The sequence below is a fragment of the Platalea leucorodia genome, assembly GCF_965183815.1.
Source record: "Platalea leucorodia genome assembly, chromosome: 7".
Lineage (NCBI taxonomy): Eukaryota > Metazoa > Chordata > Aves > Pelecaniformes > Threskiornithidae > Platalea > Platalea leucorodia.
The window spans coordinates 14,140,534-14,159,908 of record NC_138829.1 but is presented as its reverse complement, the minus strand read 5'-3'; the positions used below and the strand labels follow the sequence as shown (position 1 = coordinate 14,159,908).

Below are 19,375 nucleotides of genomic sequence, written 5' to 3'. Positions count from 1 at the left end.
CGGAGCAGCTAAGGCTTTATTCATCGGGGACTAGATGCCTTTATTATCCATTAACTTTATGACCTTGGGTGGCTTTAGTGTATTCTCTGACGTTATTATCCCACTGGCTTCAAAGTACTGTATATCAAATGTTGAAACTTCCCAGCCTGATAAAATCCCTTGATAAGACTGGTCTTTCAAAGCATGAGATGTAACTGATGCATTTGTAGAAGAGTCAGGTGCTGTTGAAACAGAGCTGCTTTGCTTATAGATCTGCTGATAGGTAGGGGCTTTGTGATCCCCCAAAATGTCCTGGTCAGGATCCCACAATGTGAGACCCCATCTGTTCCAAGGGAAATCATGAACCTGGCTGATGAACAACTGTCTAAGCTAATACCTGAGGTGTTGAGCTTGAGAAAGGCAGAGACAGAGACGTGCTGCAGGAAGGGAGTGGCTTAGTATGCCATAAATTGTAAAGTGCCCTGACAAGTTTGGTGTAGCTCCAACTTTCCATGCTTTATCCTGATAAAGTGGAAACATTTGTATTACTGGGCACACATATCTTCTGGCAATCCTGACCCTCATCATTTTAAGCAGAAGTGGCCAAGTTCTGACATGCACCTTCTGTTCTTTGTCTCAGCCTCTGCTCCATGTGTATTGTGTATGCGGAGGAGTGTTTTTAGTTGGGTTATTGGTTTTAAATATATGGGCTTGTTGGAGAAGGCAAGAGGAAGAAGCATAACCTGCACTTAAAACAGTCAACAACGTCTATGATCACTCTGAGGAAGTATCCATCCCTGTTCATAGTCAGTTGTCTTGTGCTTTGTTTGACATACAAGTCCATAGCCAGCCCCCCTGGGTGCTTCCCTGGAAGCAGATGAGAACTGAACAGACTGAAAAATGGGAAAAAGCTGCCTACAGGTGTTAGTCCAAAGTCCTTTCCTTGGCATTACCTTTAATTTCAAAGATTAATGTATGCTTTGAGTTCCGTTAACTAAACTGCTGAGTCTTTTCCTCTGCTGTCATGTTTCTTTTAAGCAGTCAGCAGGCTGGAGAGGGCAGACCTACACAAACACACCCCCATACTGGGTCTTTTCTTCTCTCTTCATAGGTCCCATCTTCTTTTTTCTCTGGGCTGTGCTGGTACTATGATGGCTAAGATAATTATTTTGTTATGTGTATTTGGGGAAGGACCTGAGTCCAAAGTACCTGAAATATTATGAGGACTATGTCCTCTTATGTTTGCTGCAGGTGGAGTGAGTTTCTTTGCTGCTGGCCTCCCTTGGAGAAGACCAGAAGACTTTGCGTGCGCATGCAGTTGGCTATACAGAGAGCAGGTCTCCAGCAGAACCCAATTGCTAAGCTATTTGGCAGCATAGTTTTAAGACGCCAGTGACCACGAAGAGGCACGCTGAGATAAGAGAGTGGGCACTGAGTCCAGTTACCTGAATTAGTAACTATCTATCAGCCAAGCAGCTTTACCCATCTCTCCCTCTGCATATTAGTCACTCAACAAATATACTTGTGGCTGGTGACAGTGAGCAAAAACTGTTGGGAAATCATTCAGAAAAGGAAGCTAAAAACTCAGTAGTTGGCATCTTTATAGCATTTTCCAGTCTGGATTTACAGACAATATAACCTAAGCCTCAGGCTGTTTCTGTGAAGTAAAAATGTGCAGTTATGCCCATTTCATAGATAAGGTAAGTGGTAAAACTGATTTGTCCTAGGGGAACAGGAGGCAGAGCTAGGAGGAGAACCTCCTCTACCTGCTTCCTGTCTTTGTTTTTAAGCCACCCTGTTCTTAGAGGAACATTTCTGTGAGGCAAATGTTTTTTTCACTGCCAACAGCTATACAAATATACTTTCACCATGTACTTGAAATCTTCTGGCACAGTTTGTATCCACATGCAAAGTTAACAACTGGGAGACCAGGTCTCCAGCTGAATCTAAATGCTAAGTTATTCAACAGTGTACAGACACAGTACGATGCACCAATCAGTAATGAATGAGAAGACATAGCCAAAACCAGCAGGAATATGTTGTGAGGCAACACCACTAAGGTTCATGTACAGCAATATTTTTAAAATTTTGGCCTGTCTTCAAGGCACCTCCTCCGGGGTCATATATTGGCTTCCAGCTGTCATGTGGAATATGTTTGTTGTTGCACTAGTCATACAGGAAAGGCACCCATTTCTTAGAAACTGAAAGAACAGGCTTGGCAGAATGACTAATGTGCCTTTGCAGAAACTTCCCAAGTGCTCTGCAAGATGGGTGCTCATTCGACTCCTGAACTAACGCCAGGGAAAAGACGAGAGTGATAAGTGAGGCTGTGAGCTTCATATGATATTCAGAGAGCATACTGTCTGGATATTCTTTGCTGATGCTGGGGGTGCTACTGAAAAAGCTATGGAAACTTCTGGCTTAGACCTCAGATTTTTCTCCAGCTTGAGCCCACGGAAAAAATCACGTTAATGTTGGAGGTACAGAATTGAACGTTTGCTGATTAAATGGGTCTATATTTCTACTAGGACTGTTCACACTGCTTACAAAGATTTACAGCAGAGATCCCCGAATTAGTATTGATCAAGCTAGCATGGGTATCAATAGCTCTTTGGCCCCAGCAATATGGGGATCTGTACTGAAATTAAACTTGCTTTGTAGCAGAATTTTTAAGGGAGATGCTTTGGTTTTGCTTGAATGCATTAATTAATCCAGTGTAATTTCACTTGTTTTCCACTCCTGCAAGATAAAAAAATCTTAAATTCTTTTGTATATATCCCCTCTTAACATAAGTTCATAATAATGCTGGTATTTCAAAAAAGTTCTCTTTTCTGAACTATTGGTGCCAGGTTTGCCAGTTAAGTATCTTTATGACAATCTTTCCCACATGATTTTAGCAGCTGATATCGAAGTCCTAAATAATAATGCTTTATAGTTCTAGAGCTGATTTTCTTCCAAATTTCCAAGTAGCTCCGAGGTTATTAAATCCCATCAAATCAGATAGTTCCAAAGGGAAGAAAGACTGTTGGCTAGTCAGAATGATGCAGCATCTCATACATTTTTTCACTGGTGTCCAGCAGAGATCTGAGGGAGACAGAGTTTGAGAATATTGGAGAAAAAGATAGAGAGCCACAGACTCTGGAGAGAGCACTGGTACTACAACGGCATCATCAGTGGATTTGGGGCTTGTCACTGTTCCTACCACAGCAGCTATGTTTTACTGCCTAACATCTGAACTACCCCTGCTGAAAAGATTGAGGGTTGTATATTAATATTATAATGACAAATAAAGAGTAGATTACTGAGTGGTGGGGAAGAGGAGGCGGGGAAGGTGAGTGCCTCCCTCCACTCCTGGCTCTCCAAGCCTGCTGCCAGGTCACTGACTACATCTTCTGTCCATTAAAGTGCATAAAATGTGCAAGAGGTTGGAAAGAGGCTCAAAATGCAATCCAAAAGTCAATAACAGTCCTGACATCCTCTCGCTCCATCACAGCCAGGAGTCCTTCCAAAGTGCTAGCAATGTTGGCTGGTATAAAATCCTTTACGGGAGTTGACTGAGGTGGTGCACTGTCACATTTCCTCTTTCGTATTGTAAAGATTAGAGTTTAGGCGGGAGAGTTACATAACACTTAGAAAGAACCATGAGAGCAATGCCATTTTTAATATATATATAAATATATATTTATATCTTTTTTATATATATATATATATATATTCATGTGAGTGTTTGCGTAGGGTGGGTGCTAATGTTGTTACTTCCACCTTTTCCCAGGATTTACTCCTGAACAGAGACTTGTGGCTCTCTGAGAAATGCCCGAATCCTTGCAGTGACTTCATGGCAGTGGACACACACAGCACACTGGTTGTGCTGATGCCAAGTTTAGGTATAGGGAGATTGAGTGATGTGCCGAAAGCCACATGGAAAATCTGCATCACTTCTTAAATTACTACAATCATCTTCAATCCCCTTGGAAATCTAACATCTTCTCTTCCCTTGGAAATGTGTTTAGAAACATTACAGCCTTATGTCAGCTTTACAGAAGTGAAATCACTGATCACTTATCCCTGGCTAAAAGCGATGCAGTTGGCAATGCTCGGAGTGGTTTCCTTACTGGTTTTGTTTGGTTTGCTGTGAAATTCCTGCTGCGAATGTTTGAGTCCTTGGAATTATTGGTTTTTCATTAGTACCTGAGATAAAGGACAATGAGACACTTTTTGATTCGAAAATCCTAACACAGCTGGAGCCAGGAGGTTCCACCCCCCTTTCCACCCACCACCCCGCAAGCCAAGCGTCAGGCTCTGCCAGCTCAGTATTGCTGGTGTCGCTCTTTCCTGTTCCGCAATGTGCAAACAGCCCGGTGACGTAGCGGGGTAACGCTCTTTGAACAGTCTCTTCAGTCAAGGATTTTTCCAAAATAAATTGGATGGGAATTTATGGATATGCATGTGAGGGTGATATCGCATAGCGCAAAGAAAATGCAGCATGCTATGGCAGGAAACAAGGCAGGAACATTTTCTCAGCAAATCTGGCTCGACGAGGTGGTTGCAGAGGCAAAGGAGGACACGCTTCTCTTTTGCTTTGCAGGACGAATGGAGTTGGTAATGTCCTGGGAGGGATCTGTGGAAAGAGAGGGGTAAAGAGATCCCCCTGCTTTTTTGTCTCACCTAAAAGATGTTACTTAACATTTTTTACCTACCTGAAGTCTCCTTCTCCACCTTTTCTTTTGCTCCATACACTTGTACCAGTCCTCTAACCCTGCTGCTGCTTTAGCCGTGGAGCAGTTCTCTCTGCCTGGGTGGGCAGACAGCTGCCTCCTCCTGTGAGGAAAATGGAGTGTTTCATCCATCGCATGCTGTGCAAAATTAAGGCCTGCCTCGCTTTTCTGTCACTTAGATTCATAATTTCCTTCAGATTGCTTCATATCGTCAGATCCGTCTTTACATCTGACAGCACCTTCCACACTCTGCTTTCTCAAAATCCCCTGTGAAATTCACCCATTTTGAACAAATCACTCTTAAACAGTTTGCTACTGGAGGAAAGGACTTGTGAGTTATTTATTTCTAGTGGAGTACTATCCCTTGTGGGGCTCAAAGCGTGCGTTTCGTGTGTCATTCCCAGGGCATGCTTTGAGAAGACCACCTGGGTTGAGACCAGGCACTTTTGCTCACCCCTGCATAGATCTGGACCATGGCATTTCTTTACAAGCTGGACTAGTAGGGATCACTGTCAGTCCTTGGACGTTGTGTCAAAGGGTGACAGGAATGACTCGTATTTGATCTTGAAGATCTTCCTGATAATTCAAGATTTCTTTAGGCTGGATTTTTTCGGCTGTCTCTGTTGACCTGTGGGATTGTGGGGCTGGATTCTGGTAAGTGTTTCTAATGAGGCTGGTATCTGAGAGCTGGTGTATCTCTGAAACCTGGGGAAGAAGGGATGAAGGAGGAAGCTCCTTCAGCAGGGCACGAAGGACAGTGAGACCTCAAAGACTCTACGTCTCTAGGAGGAGTCCTGGTAAGGGAGCCTTGAGGATCGCTCTCTTTAGCGGGGAGCTGGTCTGTACTGTTCGGGGCATGCCAACAAGTAACAGCAAATGCAGTAACACAGTTTGCATTTCTCAGATAGGGTTTCCTTCACACTGAATTAAATCTTCCCCTGTACTCGCTCACATGCGAACACTTCAACACTTGCACGGGGCTCCTCTTCCAGAAGGCTCTGCCCTTGCTGCCGTCGCACGGCAGCTGGGCTGAGTGGGTCGCACACAGCTGATGAGCGCGGCAGTGGGTGCTATGTGCCCCTAAGTCCTGGCCAGACACCGGGAGCAAAGGACTGGAGACTATAGGAGTGGCGACTGTGTTTGCCTGGGGCTCGTGTTACCCTGCTAAGCCCCCGTCGAGGCAAATGTCCCCGAGGTAGCTGTGTGCGTGCATTCCTCCAGAGCCAGCTGCCCCCAGTGACACCTTCACGGGACAAGGTGAAACGTCTCAAGCCCCAAAATGTTCTTCTTTCAGATGGCCACCTTCTGAACAGCCTCTGTTTGCAGAGCAATTCCAATCCAGTGGAAAACGTGACTTCTCCCGGTATACCTCATTGAAGTGACTGAAACCAATATCAGAAGGTTATCAAAATACTTGAATCTGGAGTCAGCTTTGTGCTATATAAAGCAAATTAACATTTTGATAGAAGCATTGGTGTGAATGAAGGTTAAAAGAATAAAAAAGGGTTAATTTTCTGTTGCAAAGGGAAGGTTTTTGGGTTGTTTGTTTGTTTGGTTTTTTTTTTTACAATCTCAGAAGGTTTCATGAGGAAGATTCCCCTTGAGCTGTCCAGCTTAGCTAAAGGAGGTAGAAATTTTGCTTGGTCTTGTGACATTTTGTGGGAAATACTTATTAGCCCTGACACTTTAGTCAGCCAGTGTGACATGCCAGCCAGTCTATTTTCTTGCTGATATTGCACCAGTCATTGCAATACATAGAAAAATCCCTCCCCCATGACACGCTCGGCCATGTGATGGGAGGGAACACATGGCAACACTTCCGTATTGGAAATATAATTTATTTCTTCACTTTGCCTGGAAGCGGCTCCCAGAAAAGCAATATTAAACAGTGGTGTCTAAGCAGCGGTCCCAAAGGCGGTGGGGACTGCTGCAGCGCAGCCTGGAGTGGCTCGGCAGGCTGTCCGATCCCTGCAGGAACCAGGAGGCTGTAGGCTCCTGGGCTGCCCCTCCGCAGGGGACTATGTCCTTGTCCCCGTATGTCACTGAGGCAGCAGGTCCCACACCCAGTCCCACTGCTGGAGGGGGCCCGCAGGGACAGTATCCAGGTGGGAGAAGTGGAAACAGCACCTTTCCCCGCACTTGGCACGTACAGCCTGTTGATGAACCGTTAATAACTCCTGTATGGTCACCAGGTCTAACAAGGAAGGCTACTGAGTAACCCAGTGTGTTTTAGCAGCTACATTGCTATCTTTCTAGATAATATTTTACTTCTGGTTTTAAGTTTTTGCTGTCCTTGCATGATGTTACATTGGAATAAACTGTTCTCTCCAGCACAGAAAGTGTTCAGGGAAGGACGTCTAAGAAATTATGTGAAGCAAGTTGCTAAAAATCCTTTAATTTTCAGTTCCTAGAAACTCTGAGCCCTCACACTGAGCTGTGCTGTGTGTCACTGACACATCAGCCTATCCAAAATATGTGCTTCAGTGAGAAACACGTTCTTGTGAAATGTGCAGGAGACAGCACTGGGGACTAAAGTCCTCAGCTCCTCTGTGAAGCTGACCCGGGGTGCAGCAGCCGTGAAATTTTCTTTTCCCTTTGCTGCCAATGTGCCTTGGCTCTGACCCAGGGAAACCTCTTCAAGAGGAGTACAATTCAGGTCACGACTTGGCAAACCCTTCACTGCATCAGGACTTTGGTTTCCAGGTTACTCCGGGCAAAACTTAACCTCTGCAGTGTAGATGTGGCAGCCTGCTGGTACAGGGCTATTGTGAAAAAATAGGCAATATGGCATTTTTCTGGAGTTCTTGGTTCCCCTTGACCAGCAGGTCTCTCTCCATGCTTTTCTCTTTCCCCTGCTGAGACCACCACCCTGTGCTGGGTGTAAATTAGGAAGAAAAAAATAGGTGCTGGACCAGTCTCCTGGCAAAATCCATCTCCCATCTCCCCTGCAGGGAAAAACACTGGAGCATGGGCAGCAGCAATAGTGATTCCTGCTTTGCCACTGAACTCAGCAGGGAGCTGACCTTGGAAAGGGCGTTGGGAGACTGAGCATGAAGTGAAGAAGCAGAGCTCCTCCAGGGGCTGGGAAAACTACCCTGCGGTCTGAAAGGGAAACAAACGCTTTGTATGTGGTTGGATTCATTTCTGGGCTTCACCACATGTATACACAATGAGCAGGTAATAATCCGTGGGGATCTGGGTAGAGGTTTAGGGTCAGCTGTGTGGATTAGGAAAGCCAAGGAAAATTCCTTGGGAAGGGCACAAGGAGTTTTGCTTGATGGGAAGGGGGGCTGCTACATCAGAAGGAGGAAGGGTGGGCTGGGATGGGGGGAGGAGGTGTCTGATACAGTGCAACCTGTGCCACCTCTCCACAGTGCAGGGCAAGAGTGTCCTCTGGCAAACACGTGTGCAAGGCTGTCTTCTGGGGTTAATAAGTATGACAGGGAATGGCCCCTTCACAGCCAGAGTTACCCTGCAAGGCACCACCCCTTGTGATTTTCCAAGCAGAAGGGCACTGGGAACAGCGGCTCTGGTGCAGCGTTGCAGGGCTTCACGGGATTACTTATTCACTGTGTTCCTGGAACAGCTCCAGGCTTCCCGGCTCTGCCTCCAGTGTACAAATTCATCAAGTGTCTACAAGGCTTACAATCCCCGGAGGCAAGAGAAGACAGTGGGAAGATATTGCAAATCACACTGTCTCCGAAGGACCTGCGGGGCTCCGGAAAGACCAAACTGCTATCCTCTCTTCTTCTACCTCCCTAACGCTTAATCAGGGTAATTAAGGCAGCAGGCTCAGTCTGGATGGATTTCATTGCCGGGGCCATTGGAGGTAAATACATAAGGCAGTGCTTGTTGATGAAAGCAGATCGCTGTATCCTTCTTGTTCAGCTAACGGGCAGGTCTCCATGGCAGAGCTGATGGGGGCTGCTTGTTAAAAGTGTATTCTTCTTTATTAGGTGGAAAATGTCATCAGAGCAGGTTCACAGAGCTGCTGGAGAGGCAGCGCTGCAATTTGGTCAGCTGAGGTCATTGCCCTGCAGTCTCCTCCAGTCTAATTGCAGCGGGACAGGGCAAAACTCTGATAGGAAGAGACAAAGTGGAGTATGTTGTGTGCAGATACAAACTGGTGAGTCTTGCCCGGACAGCAAAACCTCGCGTGTCTGGTGCCTGGGGGTCCTGGCTGGCTGTTGGGGTCATGGCTCTGGAGGGCTGAGGACGCGATTTGTGAGACAGGAGGGGCAGAGGCATGGGTCTTTTGGCAGTGAAGAAGGTTTGAATGAATGATCTTTGCATTATCTTAGGTTAAGACATATTTGCAGCTGTGATGGTAATTTCAGTGCAGGCATGCTACGTAGCAGGCTTTGATCTGGGAGAAAGTAGGTTAGCTATATAAAAAAAAAAGTAAAATGATAAAAGTGTGATTTAATTCTAGACATTTTTAGAGCATGTAGTGCTCAAACCCAACTTTGTTTTAAACAACAAAATGTAGCCACTGGTCTCATTTCTTTTCGGAAATCTTGTCAGATTTAGCAGAGTATCAAATACCAAGACAAGAGCCTTGGGGTCGCTGCTGCCAGAAAGGCCAGGTAAAGCTGCCAGTGGCTGAGATGCCCAGCCCAAGCCTGCATGGCAGATCTCACTTTGAGATCTGTGGAAATTTGGCAGTTTCCTTCACCGGGAGCAGCCTGTGGTCTTGGTGCAGATGTGTGTTTCCTGGGAAGGACCACAATGACTTTTACCCTGCGGCCCCCTATTGCTCGTCACCCAAAATGTGCAAGTGGGGTGAGGTTTGGCATCTCAGCAGCATCCAGCTCTGGAGGTGCCTGTTGCTCCAAGTGTTGGCCTTCCCGGGGTACTGGGGGACTCTACTCGGGAAGGATCCTTCCTGGGAGAGCAGGATATAACCAACCCCTCCACAACAGCTTGCCTTTCTCCTCCTCTTTCCTTGCTGACTTCAGAGCACCCTGTGCTGGGGCTGGCGACGGGATGTCCATCCCGGAGCGATTCACCAAAACTCCTCTGAGACTTCACATTAGTAGTGGGGCAGTGACGATTGCATTCACTGCTTGGACTTCTTTGCTTTTGTTGGCACAGTTGGATCTGAGCCACTTAAGGATAAAGTTCTTTTGCAAGGGAAAGTGGAGAGTTGAAAACACAGTTTCAGAGTGGCCATTCTCCTCAGCCTCCTGCCCCTGCTCCCATGCAAAGCCGTGGTTTGTGCGGCACCAGCATTGTGTGCCACCCAGCCATGCAGCAAGTGTCTCCCATGGGTGCCCTGGAAACAGGCTCAGCCTGTGAGGATGCAGGCTGGGGACCTCCAGCTGGAACCAGAAATGGCTTTGCTTGTTTTAACATGCTTTGCTGACCTCAGGGTGTCTGGGAGCAAGATTTTCCATCCTGTCATCTGTGTCCAGCTTAGCGCTTTTCTAAGGGGGATAATGCAACTTTTCACTGGCAGACGGAGTGTTTTCTGGCACGCTGTTCCCTGCTGGGAGCTTGCCCGTGGACATGTGCATGGTACCTGGGCAGGGCTTCAGGGCCATGGTCCTTACCCCGACATGTGACAGCTTCCAGGAGTGGGACAGCTTTCCTGTGAGAATTGGGATGTTTTTGGTACTCAGTTTATTTCATGGCTTGTGTTTGTTAGAGCTGAAACAGTTTTTGCGTTCCCAAGCAGGCTGCAAGCCCAGCTGAAGTGCATCAAACAACTCAAGAGTCAACACAGATAATAACAGAGTTTCTGTTCAGTAAATTATGTTCTTGTGACCTTGATCTGTTTTCAGAGTGTTTTGGACAAAGCATGGCTTAAGCACCCCTGAAAAAGAGCAGAGATGCTGCCCTTTTGAATCCCATGGAATGATCTAGCCTGGCTCAGGCACCTGCACAAATATTGTGCATCTCCTCTGAGCTATTGCTTCTGTGGCCATGGGACAAGCTCAGCATCTTCAGCCCAGGAAACAGTGACCTGCTGTGACTCCAGATGGAAACAACATGAGAGAAACAGGCTTAGTGACTGTGGAAACTTTCAATAACCACCAAATGGGGCTGGATGTCCTCGAAAGCAGCTCATCTATAAGGATGTCCTTTCTGGCCAATAAAGCTGAGCTGGAGATTGGACTAGAGACCTCCTGAGGTTCCTTTCAACTTGAATTTTCCTGTGATCCCATGTGTGTTTTCTAGCCCTGCTACAGCAGCAGCCTGGGCCATGGCAGGGGATAGGTATTGACGATTAGGGCGATCGATAACTAGGGGATGACTTGGCTCTTGTGCCAGGTGCACAGATTTGGGAAGGGGAAGCTGAGGTTCCCTCAGTGGTGGTAGAGCAGCAGGGTCTGCAGCACGGCCCAGGCTTCTCTACATACTGCTGCAAGGTTACACACCAGTCACATGCAGTCCAAGGGTAGATAAAATAGTCCACCTACGGAGGGAACGTGCTGTCTCCTTGTCCTTACAGCTAAAGCAGCTCCTGCTGGCCACTGCCATGGTCATGTTACTGGATGGAGTTCAGCTTGTTTAGGAGATGGGGCACTTCTTATGTTCCCAGCTCTTTGCAAAGTAATGGTCTTTGGAAGTTGCTGTCTACCCATTCAGCGCATGGACCGCGATCCCTGCTTCTCCCTGGGTCTCTCAGCCAGGCGTTTGCCAGCAACTCGGAGCTGTTGCAGGCCGGTGGGCTCTGTACGGCTGCTGCTTGCTCTCTGGTGCTTGACGTTGTGGTGGCCACCCTGCCAGGATCCCTCCTTATTTGAATTGTCTGGTCGAAGTGGCCTGACTTGTGAAGAGACTGTGAGTAATCCAGTTTTGACCCTGCACTCCTTGTGCGTGTGTGTGTGCGTGTGTAGGGGATGCCGCAACCTCTGCACAGTACCTGAGAACATCTCAGATAAAGTAGGCATAAAAAATGGCTCACCACAACCCAACCAAGGTCATTCACCTGGTTTTACCGTTTATTTTTATCACAGCTGGTGCAGTGTTACACAGCAGGAGTCCCACAGATCCCTCTCCCGTATGCATGCTATACATTGCTGGCCTTGTTTGATTCTGCTGTGCAAACAGGGCATGTGTGGGTCATGCTATCTTTGTCCCAGGCTATTTATATCGTACGACACTGTGCAGAGCCTTTCTTCCTCAGCCTTTGATGGACTTGGCTGAGCTCCTCAGCTCTGAAAACATAACTGCTTGGAGTGCTTTGACTCTTAAGGAGTGCAGTTCACGGCAGATTGTGGTTGTTTGTTTGGAGGTTTGAAGTGCTCACATCTCCACTTTGGTGGGAACAGTGAAGAATTTACCCTTATGGTCTCCTCCCAAGTGGAGATGTTTGGTCCTTGCTGGCACCAAGGTCAGCCCCTAGAACTGAGAAACAATGGGAAACAGCCTGATTTGGGGCAAACCTGCTTTATTTTGTCTATGTTGCTGCTGCCTCTGCATCTCAATGTGTGAACAGGGCAATTTCTCCAGAAAGGAGGACACTTCTTGTTGAACAGTGATCCAAAACAGCCTTGGTACCTGATGTACATGAGCCAAGGCTCCTGCCTTCCTGAGCTGGTGGAGCAAGCCAGGGCTTAGATGTGCGAGGCACACGGTGCCCCTGTTTTGCCAGCATCTGGTCAGCCCGCGTCCGCTGCCTCTAGGGTTCAGGAAGGCTGAAACTGATGCGATGCCAAATCCTCCCATCTGGGACAGGTTCTTGGGCCAGGGGACCGCACCTCTGAGTTCAGCACAGTCACGCTGACATTGACTTATGTGCTGCTCTTCCCTGGCTGGCGGGAACTGTGTTTGCAGTCTGCCTCTGGCCGATGGCCGGGAATCTGGGACAGTACAGGTGGCCCCGGGTGACTTTGTGTGTTGTTACTCTGCTCAGACCAGAGGCATTGCTCCTTCGAGCTGTATTACTCTGCCTGCATATTCCCCCTCGCGTCTCTCTACCAACGTGATCTTATTTTGGTTTTGAAATACAGAAGGTGGCTTCTTGGCCTGTTTTTCATCTTCATTGCTGGTTATCTGGTGGCAGATTTGATAGAGATTTTTCCTGAACAAGCCTCATTTTTCTTCAAGCAAGATGCTGTTGGTTGTTTTCTTCTGAGTAATGCACTTCGGGCTTGTCTCCTGGTGACTCACACCAGCCGCTGCTGCTTTATTCCAAAGCATAGTAGAGCTTTCCAGACCGCCCAAGCAGCCATGTAATCGCAGGTGAGCATGCCTAGTGAAATGCCCACAGCAATTAATACATTTTTAAGTATCTTGGTTTTTATTTTTTTTAAAGAACGACTCAGTGAGAGGCAGTCTCCAACCTGTGAGTCACCAGACATGCACTGTATCTATGACTGCCTGGCTCCCCGCAGGGCTCATCCAGCACTTTTATGAACTTGATCTCTGTCTAAATAACTCACATGGATAGGGCTCCGTCATCCCCCAGCCTGATTTCCTCTCCGATGACTGGGCAGTTGATGTATTGGGAGGAAGTTAGCCGGTCAGCCTCTTTGGCATCTGTTGTATCTGCATTTAGATCAGAGCTGAGAAATGCAGCGGAGGTGAAGGCAGGTATGGTGGGTGATCTATTTGCTACTGCAACCAGGAGAAGTCCATGTTGGAGCTCTTTTGCTCTCCTTGTCTGCAATTAAGGCAGTAACTTTGTCTCATAGGATTATTCTGTTTCCAACTCCAGTGGCTATTTTAAGGTCTCAAAATGAGCCTGGGTGTCCATAGAGGACTGACAACCCCCCCCCCCCCCAGCATGCTGGGCATGCCGTCACTGCCGCAGGCAGGGAGTTGCGGTCAGCTGGTGTGCAGGGCGTGCTGCTGAGCACGCTGGCTTTGTGCATGCCCAGCGCTAATCCTTCGCTGCCCCTTAATCCTGCTGAGCCCTGAGCGGCGGAGGGCTGGTGGTCTCACCGGAGAGCTGCGCCGCTGGTTGTGCTGTGCCTGCACATGCCCTCTGGCCCCGGTGTCACACCAGCCTGCCAAAGCTCCAAGCAACCTTTGCTTTTTGCTCCTTGCTAGGCTTTTGCAGCAGTGTTCGGCGCACGTAGGAGATGCACTTCAGAGGCTTAGTCAAGCATGGTGCCATGGACCCTAGTTCCTCATCCAGGGCTGTAGATTTGCTTTGTAAAGTGCAGCCAGGATGCGTCCAGTCCCTGGCATGTGGAAGGCAGCAGCGGTACCTCTCCTGCCTTCAAGAAACAAGACAGATTTCTAAGAACCTGTAATGCTTGAGGACCACCCCTCTTTTATTAATATCCTTGTGACCACCCCTCTTTTATTAATATCCTTGTGACCACTGATTTAATTCCTTAGTATTTCCAAGGCAAGCATGGAGAACTAAAATTGCTCCAGGGACCCTTCATGTGAGTGGTGATGCTCTGCACCTCACCTGAGGGTGCTTGGTCACAGTCCAAAGGTGCTGTACCACCTAAGCTGAGAGGAGGAACAGAAAGAGCTTGATATTGTACAGGTCAACCTTTCAACGTTCCTGCTGAGTCCCTTTTCAGAGGGCTGCTCAGAGCCCACAGGGCTGGCAGCGTGTACAGAGCTTTCCTCGCAGCAGCACTTTCTGTGTTTCCCCCCATCCCAGCTTGCATCGTGGTGTTATTCCTCCTGATAAGTTTCTCCTGACACTCGGATTCCTCTTCTGAGCATGCCTTGGTCATGCAGAGAAATCTGCGCGTTTTGCTCTGTCATTCTTGGCTCAAATGTCATTGCTGGAGCTTGAGAGAAGTCTGGTGCCAAGAACAGCAGGGCTCTGAAGCTGCATTTTTCTGCCATTCCCCTAATGACTTGCCACGATGGGGGAAAACGGGCTGTCGCAATTGTTGTGGTTTAACCCCAGCCAGCAATTAAGCCCCACACAGCTGCTTGCTCACTCCCCCCTGCCCGTGGGATGGCGAGAGAATCGGAAAAGTGAGAAAACTCATGGGTTGAGATAAGAACAGTTTAATAATTGAAATAAAATAAAGTAAAATAGTAGTAGTAGTAGTAGTAGTAGTAGTAGTAGTAATAACAATAACAATAATAATAATAATAATAATAATAATAATAAAAAAAAATAGTAATATACAAAGCAAGCAATGCAGGATGCAATTGCTCACCACCCGCCAACCAACGCCCATCCCATCCCCGAGCAGCAGTGCCCGCTTCCCAGCCAACTCCCCCAGTTTACATACTGGGCATGACGCCATACGGTACGGCATAGCCCTGGGGCCAGTCTGGGGCAGCTGTCCCGGCTGTGCCCCCTCCCAGCTTCTTGTGCACCAGGCAGAGCATGGGGAGCTGAAAAGGCCTTGACTGGTGTAAGCACTACTTCGCAACAACTAAAACATCAGTGTGTTATCAACATTATTCTCATCCTAAATCCAAAACATAGCACTATAGCAGCTACTAAGAAGAAAATTAGCTCTCTCCCAGCCGAAACCAGGGCAGCAATGTGCACTGCTAACCATCTCCAATACACTCTCTGTTTCAGGTGGTCTAAGCACAGCAGTGGGTTATCCGCTGGACACAGTGAAGGTATGGGTTGGAGCTTTATTTCTTGACTACAGACTGAAAATAAACAGGCCCTTTTGCTCCTCCTCCTCGCCCGCCCCCCCCCCCCCTCCCCCCGGCTTTTTAGGAAATCAGTCCCATGATAATGCTTTCATCTTTGTCACATCAACATATTTCACTTTATTTGGTTGTGTTGTTTTTCTCTTAAAAAAGAAACGTAAATTGTTTGGGGATGCTATTTTAGGGCTAATTAACTAGTTTGCTGCTATGACATTTGTTGTTGTTTTTTTTGATCTGGTGCCTGCATTTTAAAGCTGCCCCTGTATTCCTAGGTGAGAATTCAGACCGAGAGGCATTACAATGGGATTTGGCATTGCATTCGGGAAACATACAGGACAGAAAAAGTAGGTACCTCTCAGCAGAATTGCTGATACCAGTTACCTAATACCAGCCTCGTTTCAGAGAAGCAGAGCTGCCTGCCAGTTTGGGGAGGACAGGCAGCAGTTACATACAACCATTTGTTGGGAGAAGGATCAGGATGAAATTTAGCTTTCTCGATGAGTTGTAAGATGGGAGTAAGTTTTGGCTCAGCGATGTATGGCCAGTGTTTTTGGGCAGGTGCTTTCTCATGCTATTCTTTCTTAAAAGTGTTCTTTTTCCTGTTTCCAACTAGGTTTGGGGATTTTACAAGGGTGTGTCTGCATCAGTTCTCACAGTATCGGCGATTTCTTCTGTTTCATTTGGCATGTACAAAAACTTCCTTTGTACCATCTGCAAGCTGCGATACGGGGCTGCAGATGCGAAGCCCTCCAAGCTGGATGTTTCTCTTGCCGGAGGCGCTGCCGGTGCTGCCCGGGTAGGTAAACAGCCAAAAGGGAAAGCACAACAAGAGATCTTGTTCACAAACATAGGAAGCTGGAAAAGCAATGAATGTTTTCTGTCCGGGAGGCCACAGGGGAGCCTGCAACAAGCCTAGCGGGTTTATTTTCGCAGGGGGGTCACGCTCTGCCCGCGCTGCTCCCTCGCTGGTCGGCTCCGCGGCGTGGCCGACTCCTGCCAGGCAGCTCATGCTGGGTTTGGTTTAGAGCACCAAAACTCTTAAGAACCCACTATTAAGAATGACATGGACCTTGGCAGCAAACACAGAAACAGGAAGAATACCAACCAGGGCAGCAAACTTTCTAAGTGGCTCTGATGGTATGTTTATGTAAGGAAGACGTAACTCAGTGTGTAAAGCACAGGCTGGTGTTTGGGCGGTGGGAGAGGGCTGGCTGGCTGCAGGCCAGCATGGCCGAGGGTTGCCTACATCTATCGAGGTGTCAAAAAGGGACAAAAAGGCCCTTCCTCACCCACAGCTTTTGAGCAGGGGTTGGCGATTGTGGGGTCACGGGCAGCAGGAGCAGCCTGTCACCTGGAAAAAATTAGCTCATGCCAGTGATGGATGGTGACATGGTCCAGGGAGTGATTGATTGCAGGGCTGTTCGGCATTGCTGTCGAAATGGGCAGTACACAGCACTGCCTTGTCAGGACTCAAAACTCAACGGGGCATCACTGGCCAACGATGCTGCCTGGCAAACATGCATGGTTCAGGACAGGGAGGTGAGGCTGAATTCAGGAGCAGTTTCCCATAAGCAGACAGATTTCTGTGAGTGCCTGTCGGTGCTGCAAACACGGCAGAGCTCACCCCAGCGCCCTGATGGCGTGCTGGGCAGAAATGCGTGCCCGGTCACAGGCAATCCTCTTACAGAGCAGTCCAGATGGTCAGGTTTCTAGGTGTTTCCTAGCAGGCAATGACTCTACTTAACACAGGTTAATTTTTTTAAAGTCTTTATGGCCCTGATTCCAAATATAGATACATACAAGAGACTTGATGTATGCTACCCTAGAGCTGAGGACATCCCCTTTCCATGCCTTTCTGGTTTAATAAGTTGTTACAGGTATTTAATATCCCCTGTTGATTTCTGCCTCACCTTCCACTCTGCACAGTGCAGATCACACGCATGTCCTGCTGCTGCTGGGGGGGATTTAGCACAGACAGAGGGGACGAGGCTGGAACTTGTTGGCTTCAGGCAATATTATTGCCTGAAAAGGCGGGAGACAAGGAATTTGCATGAGGGGGATCAAAACACTGCTTAAATGGGAAGGGTTAAAATACCATCCTCTGATGTTACAGGTTGTGTTGATGACCCCTAGTGAAGTGGCTAAAGTTCGCATGCAGACTCAGAGGAACCCACATCCTTCCATCATCGCATCTCCCCAGCCTGTTTCCAAACCAAAGTACCGAGGATCTCTGCACTGTCTGAAGGTGATCGCCAAGGAGGAAGGTTTTGGGGGTCTCTACAAGGGCTGCTCTGCATTACTCTGCAGGGATTCCTCCTCTTCTGCAATATATTTCCTTACCTATTCTGCTCTGTGCGACTGGCTCACACCAGCTGGGAAAAATAAACCAGGTAGGTATTGTAGAGCATCTGGCATTACCTGCAAAAATGGCTTATTTAGTACACGCTAAGAGGGAAATCAGGCTTTCGGCAAACATCACCCAGTACCTATAAAAACCTCACCCAGATCCGGCCCTCGTGTGGGGTTGCTGTGTGTTTGCTTCCTGGCGCGACGGGGCCATTTGTGCCCTCCCGGCGCGGGTGCCAGCAGCCTGCGTGCGAGGGCTTTGCCGGCACGGCCTTATCCCTCCACAGCTACTCCTCCCCCTGCGGGAGGGGTGTTTACAGCACGTTCTGGTGCCTAGTATGCGGATATGAAATCCTCTTAATGCAGAAATAGGCTATGTAACTAGAAATGAAACATGGACAAACCTCCCAGGAGCTACCATGGAGCATGGATCAGGGTCAGTCCAGAGCTTGAAAATAAAGCCCAGGTGCAGAATGTAAAGACACTTAAGTTTCCTGGTTGTGATTTGGCTCCAAAAAACCAATTATCCACTTTGAGAAAAGATCAAATAGGTGATATTCAGCAAAGAGCACCTTCCTGAGAATTATAAAAAGAAGTAGACCCAGCTGAAGAGGGTGTGAGTGCTCTCAGGCTGCATCACATCTGGTTTGCACAGTGTTAAAATAGATGCTGCCTCTGCATGAGCCAGCATGATGTATGCAAAAACGAGTAAGCTGTGAAATCGAGAGGCCACACGGTTTGTGTAAGATCACTGAAAACTCGCAACTGTAAAAGCTGGACAAAATAATGGCTGAAAAACATGAAAGTTAACCAAGTTAGCTAACTAATCTGAGATGCTTGTAGCCGTATCAGTGCAAGGCTCGAGTTAACTGCTCCTCCCTTCACTCCTGCAGGTTTCCTCGTTGTGCTGCTTTCTGGTGGTTTCGCTGGAGTCCTGGCCTGGGGATTAGCTACTCCCATGGATGTCATCAAATCACGGATGCAAACAGATGAATCGGACCAGCACAAGTACAGAGGCCTTGTCCACTGTGCTAGAGAAAGTGTGAAAAAGGAGGGTGCAAAAGTGCTTTTCAAAGGACTGGGGTTGAACTGCATTCGTGCCTTTCCTGTGAACATGGTGGTGTTTGTAACGTATGAAGCTGTACTGAGACTTACAGACCATTATACAAGGAAAAAATAGCTTGTGCCACTCTGTTCAGAGGTGTATTGGTTTTTTGTAACACAACATCCACAAACAACTGCTGAACACCATCTCCTTTGATGGACAGCATAAGAAGCAGGGACATTTCAGCACAAAGCTGGATGACTGACGGCTTTGTTTTATTCTTATAGGATTACAAACTCATCAGGGAGTCTTGGACTTACACACAACCTCCCTTTTATCTCGTTAATGTATTTAGACTGTAGCGCTGCTTAGGCCTTTGAAACATTTGCAAATATTTGTTCTCAAAGGCTGCTAGTCTGATCAGAGATTTTGGTTAAGGATTCATTTTGCTTCCTACTGGCACAGAAAACGAGCTTCACAACCAAGGCAAGAGCTGGAGGGAGTTTGTGTAAGCTTTCACACTATCCATCCAGTGTGTGCTCTTTACATGTAACAGCTGTATTGCATTCACTGAGTAACTTACTTACACACTTGTGCTTCAGGCTGCAACTTTTCCTTCCCAGCTGTAACTTTCCCAAGGTACTCTATAATTATATCCCTTTGGTAGCAGCCAAAATATAAATCTCCTTGCTTTTTCCTGTCATTATTTAATGAGTGGCAGCCACAGTCTGTTTACATAACCGCACTAACG

The 19,375-nt window shown here is 47.6% G+C and overlaps 1 protein-coding gene across 1 annotated transcript; it reads left to right on the top strand.

Annotated features, from left to right (window-relative positions):
• Positions 1–8,495: 8,495 nt before the first annotated feature.
• On the top strand, positions 8,496–18,759 carry SLC25A47 (solute carrier family 25 member 47; the record flags this gene model as incomplete). The annotated part of the gene is given in 8 exon segments (XM_082316599.1): positions 8,496–8,523; positions 15,154–15,197; positions 15,506–15,577; positions 15,847–16,029; positions 16,311–16,355; positions 16,359–16,370; positions 17,347–17,623; positions 18,473–18,759. Coding segments are annotated over 8 exon segments (948 nt in total).
• Between the last annotated feature and the right edge of the window lie 616 nt (positions 18,760–19,375).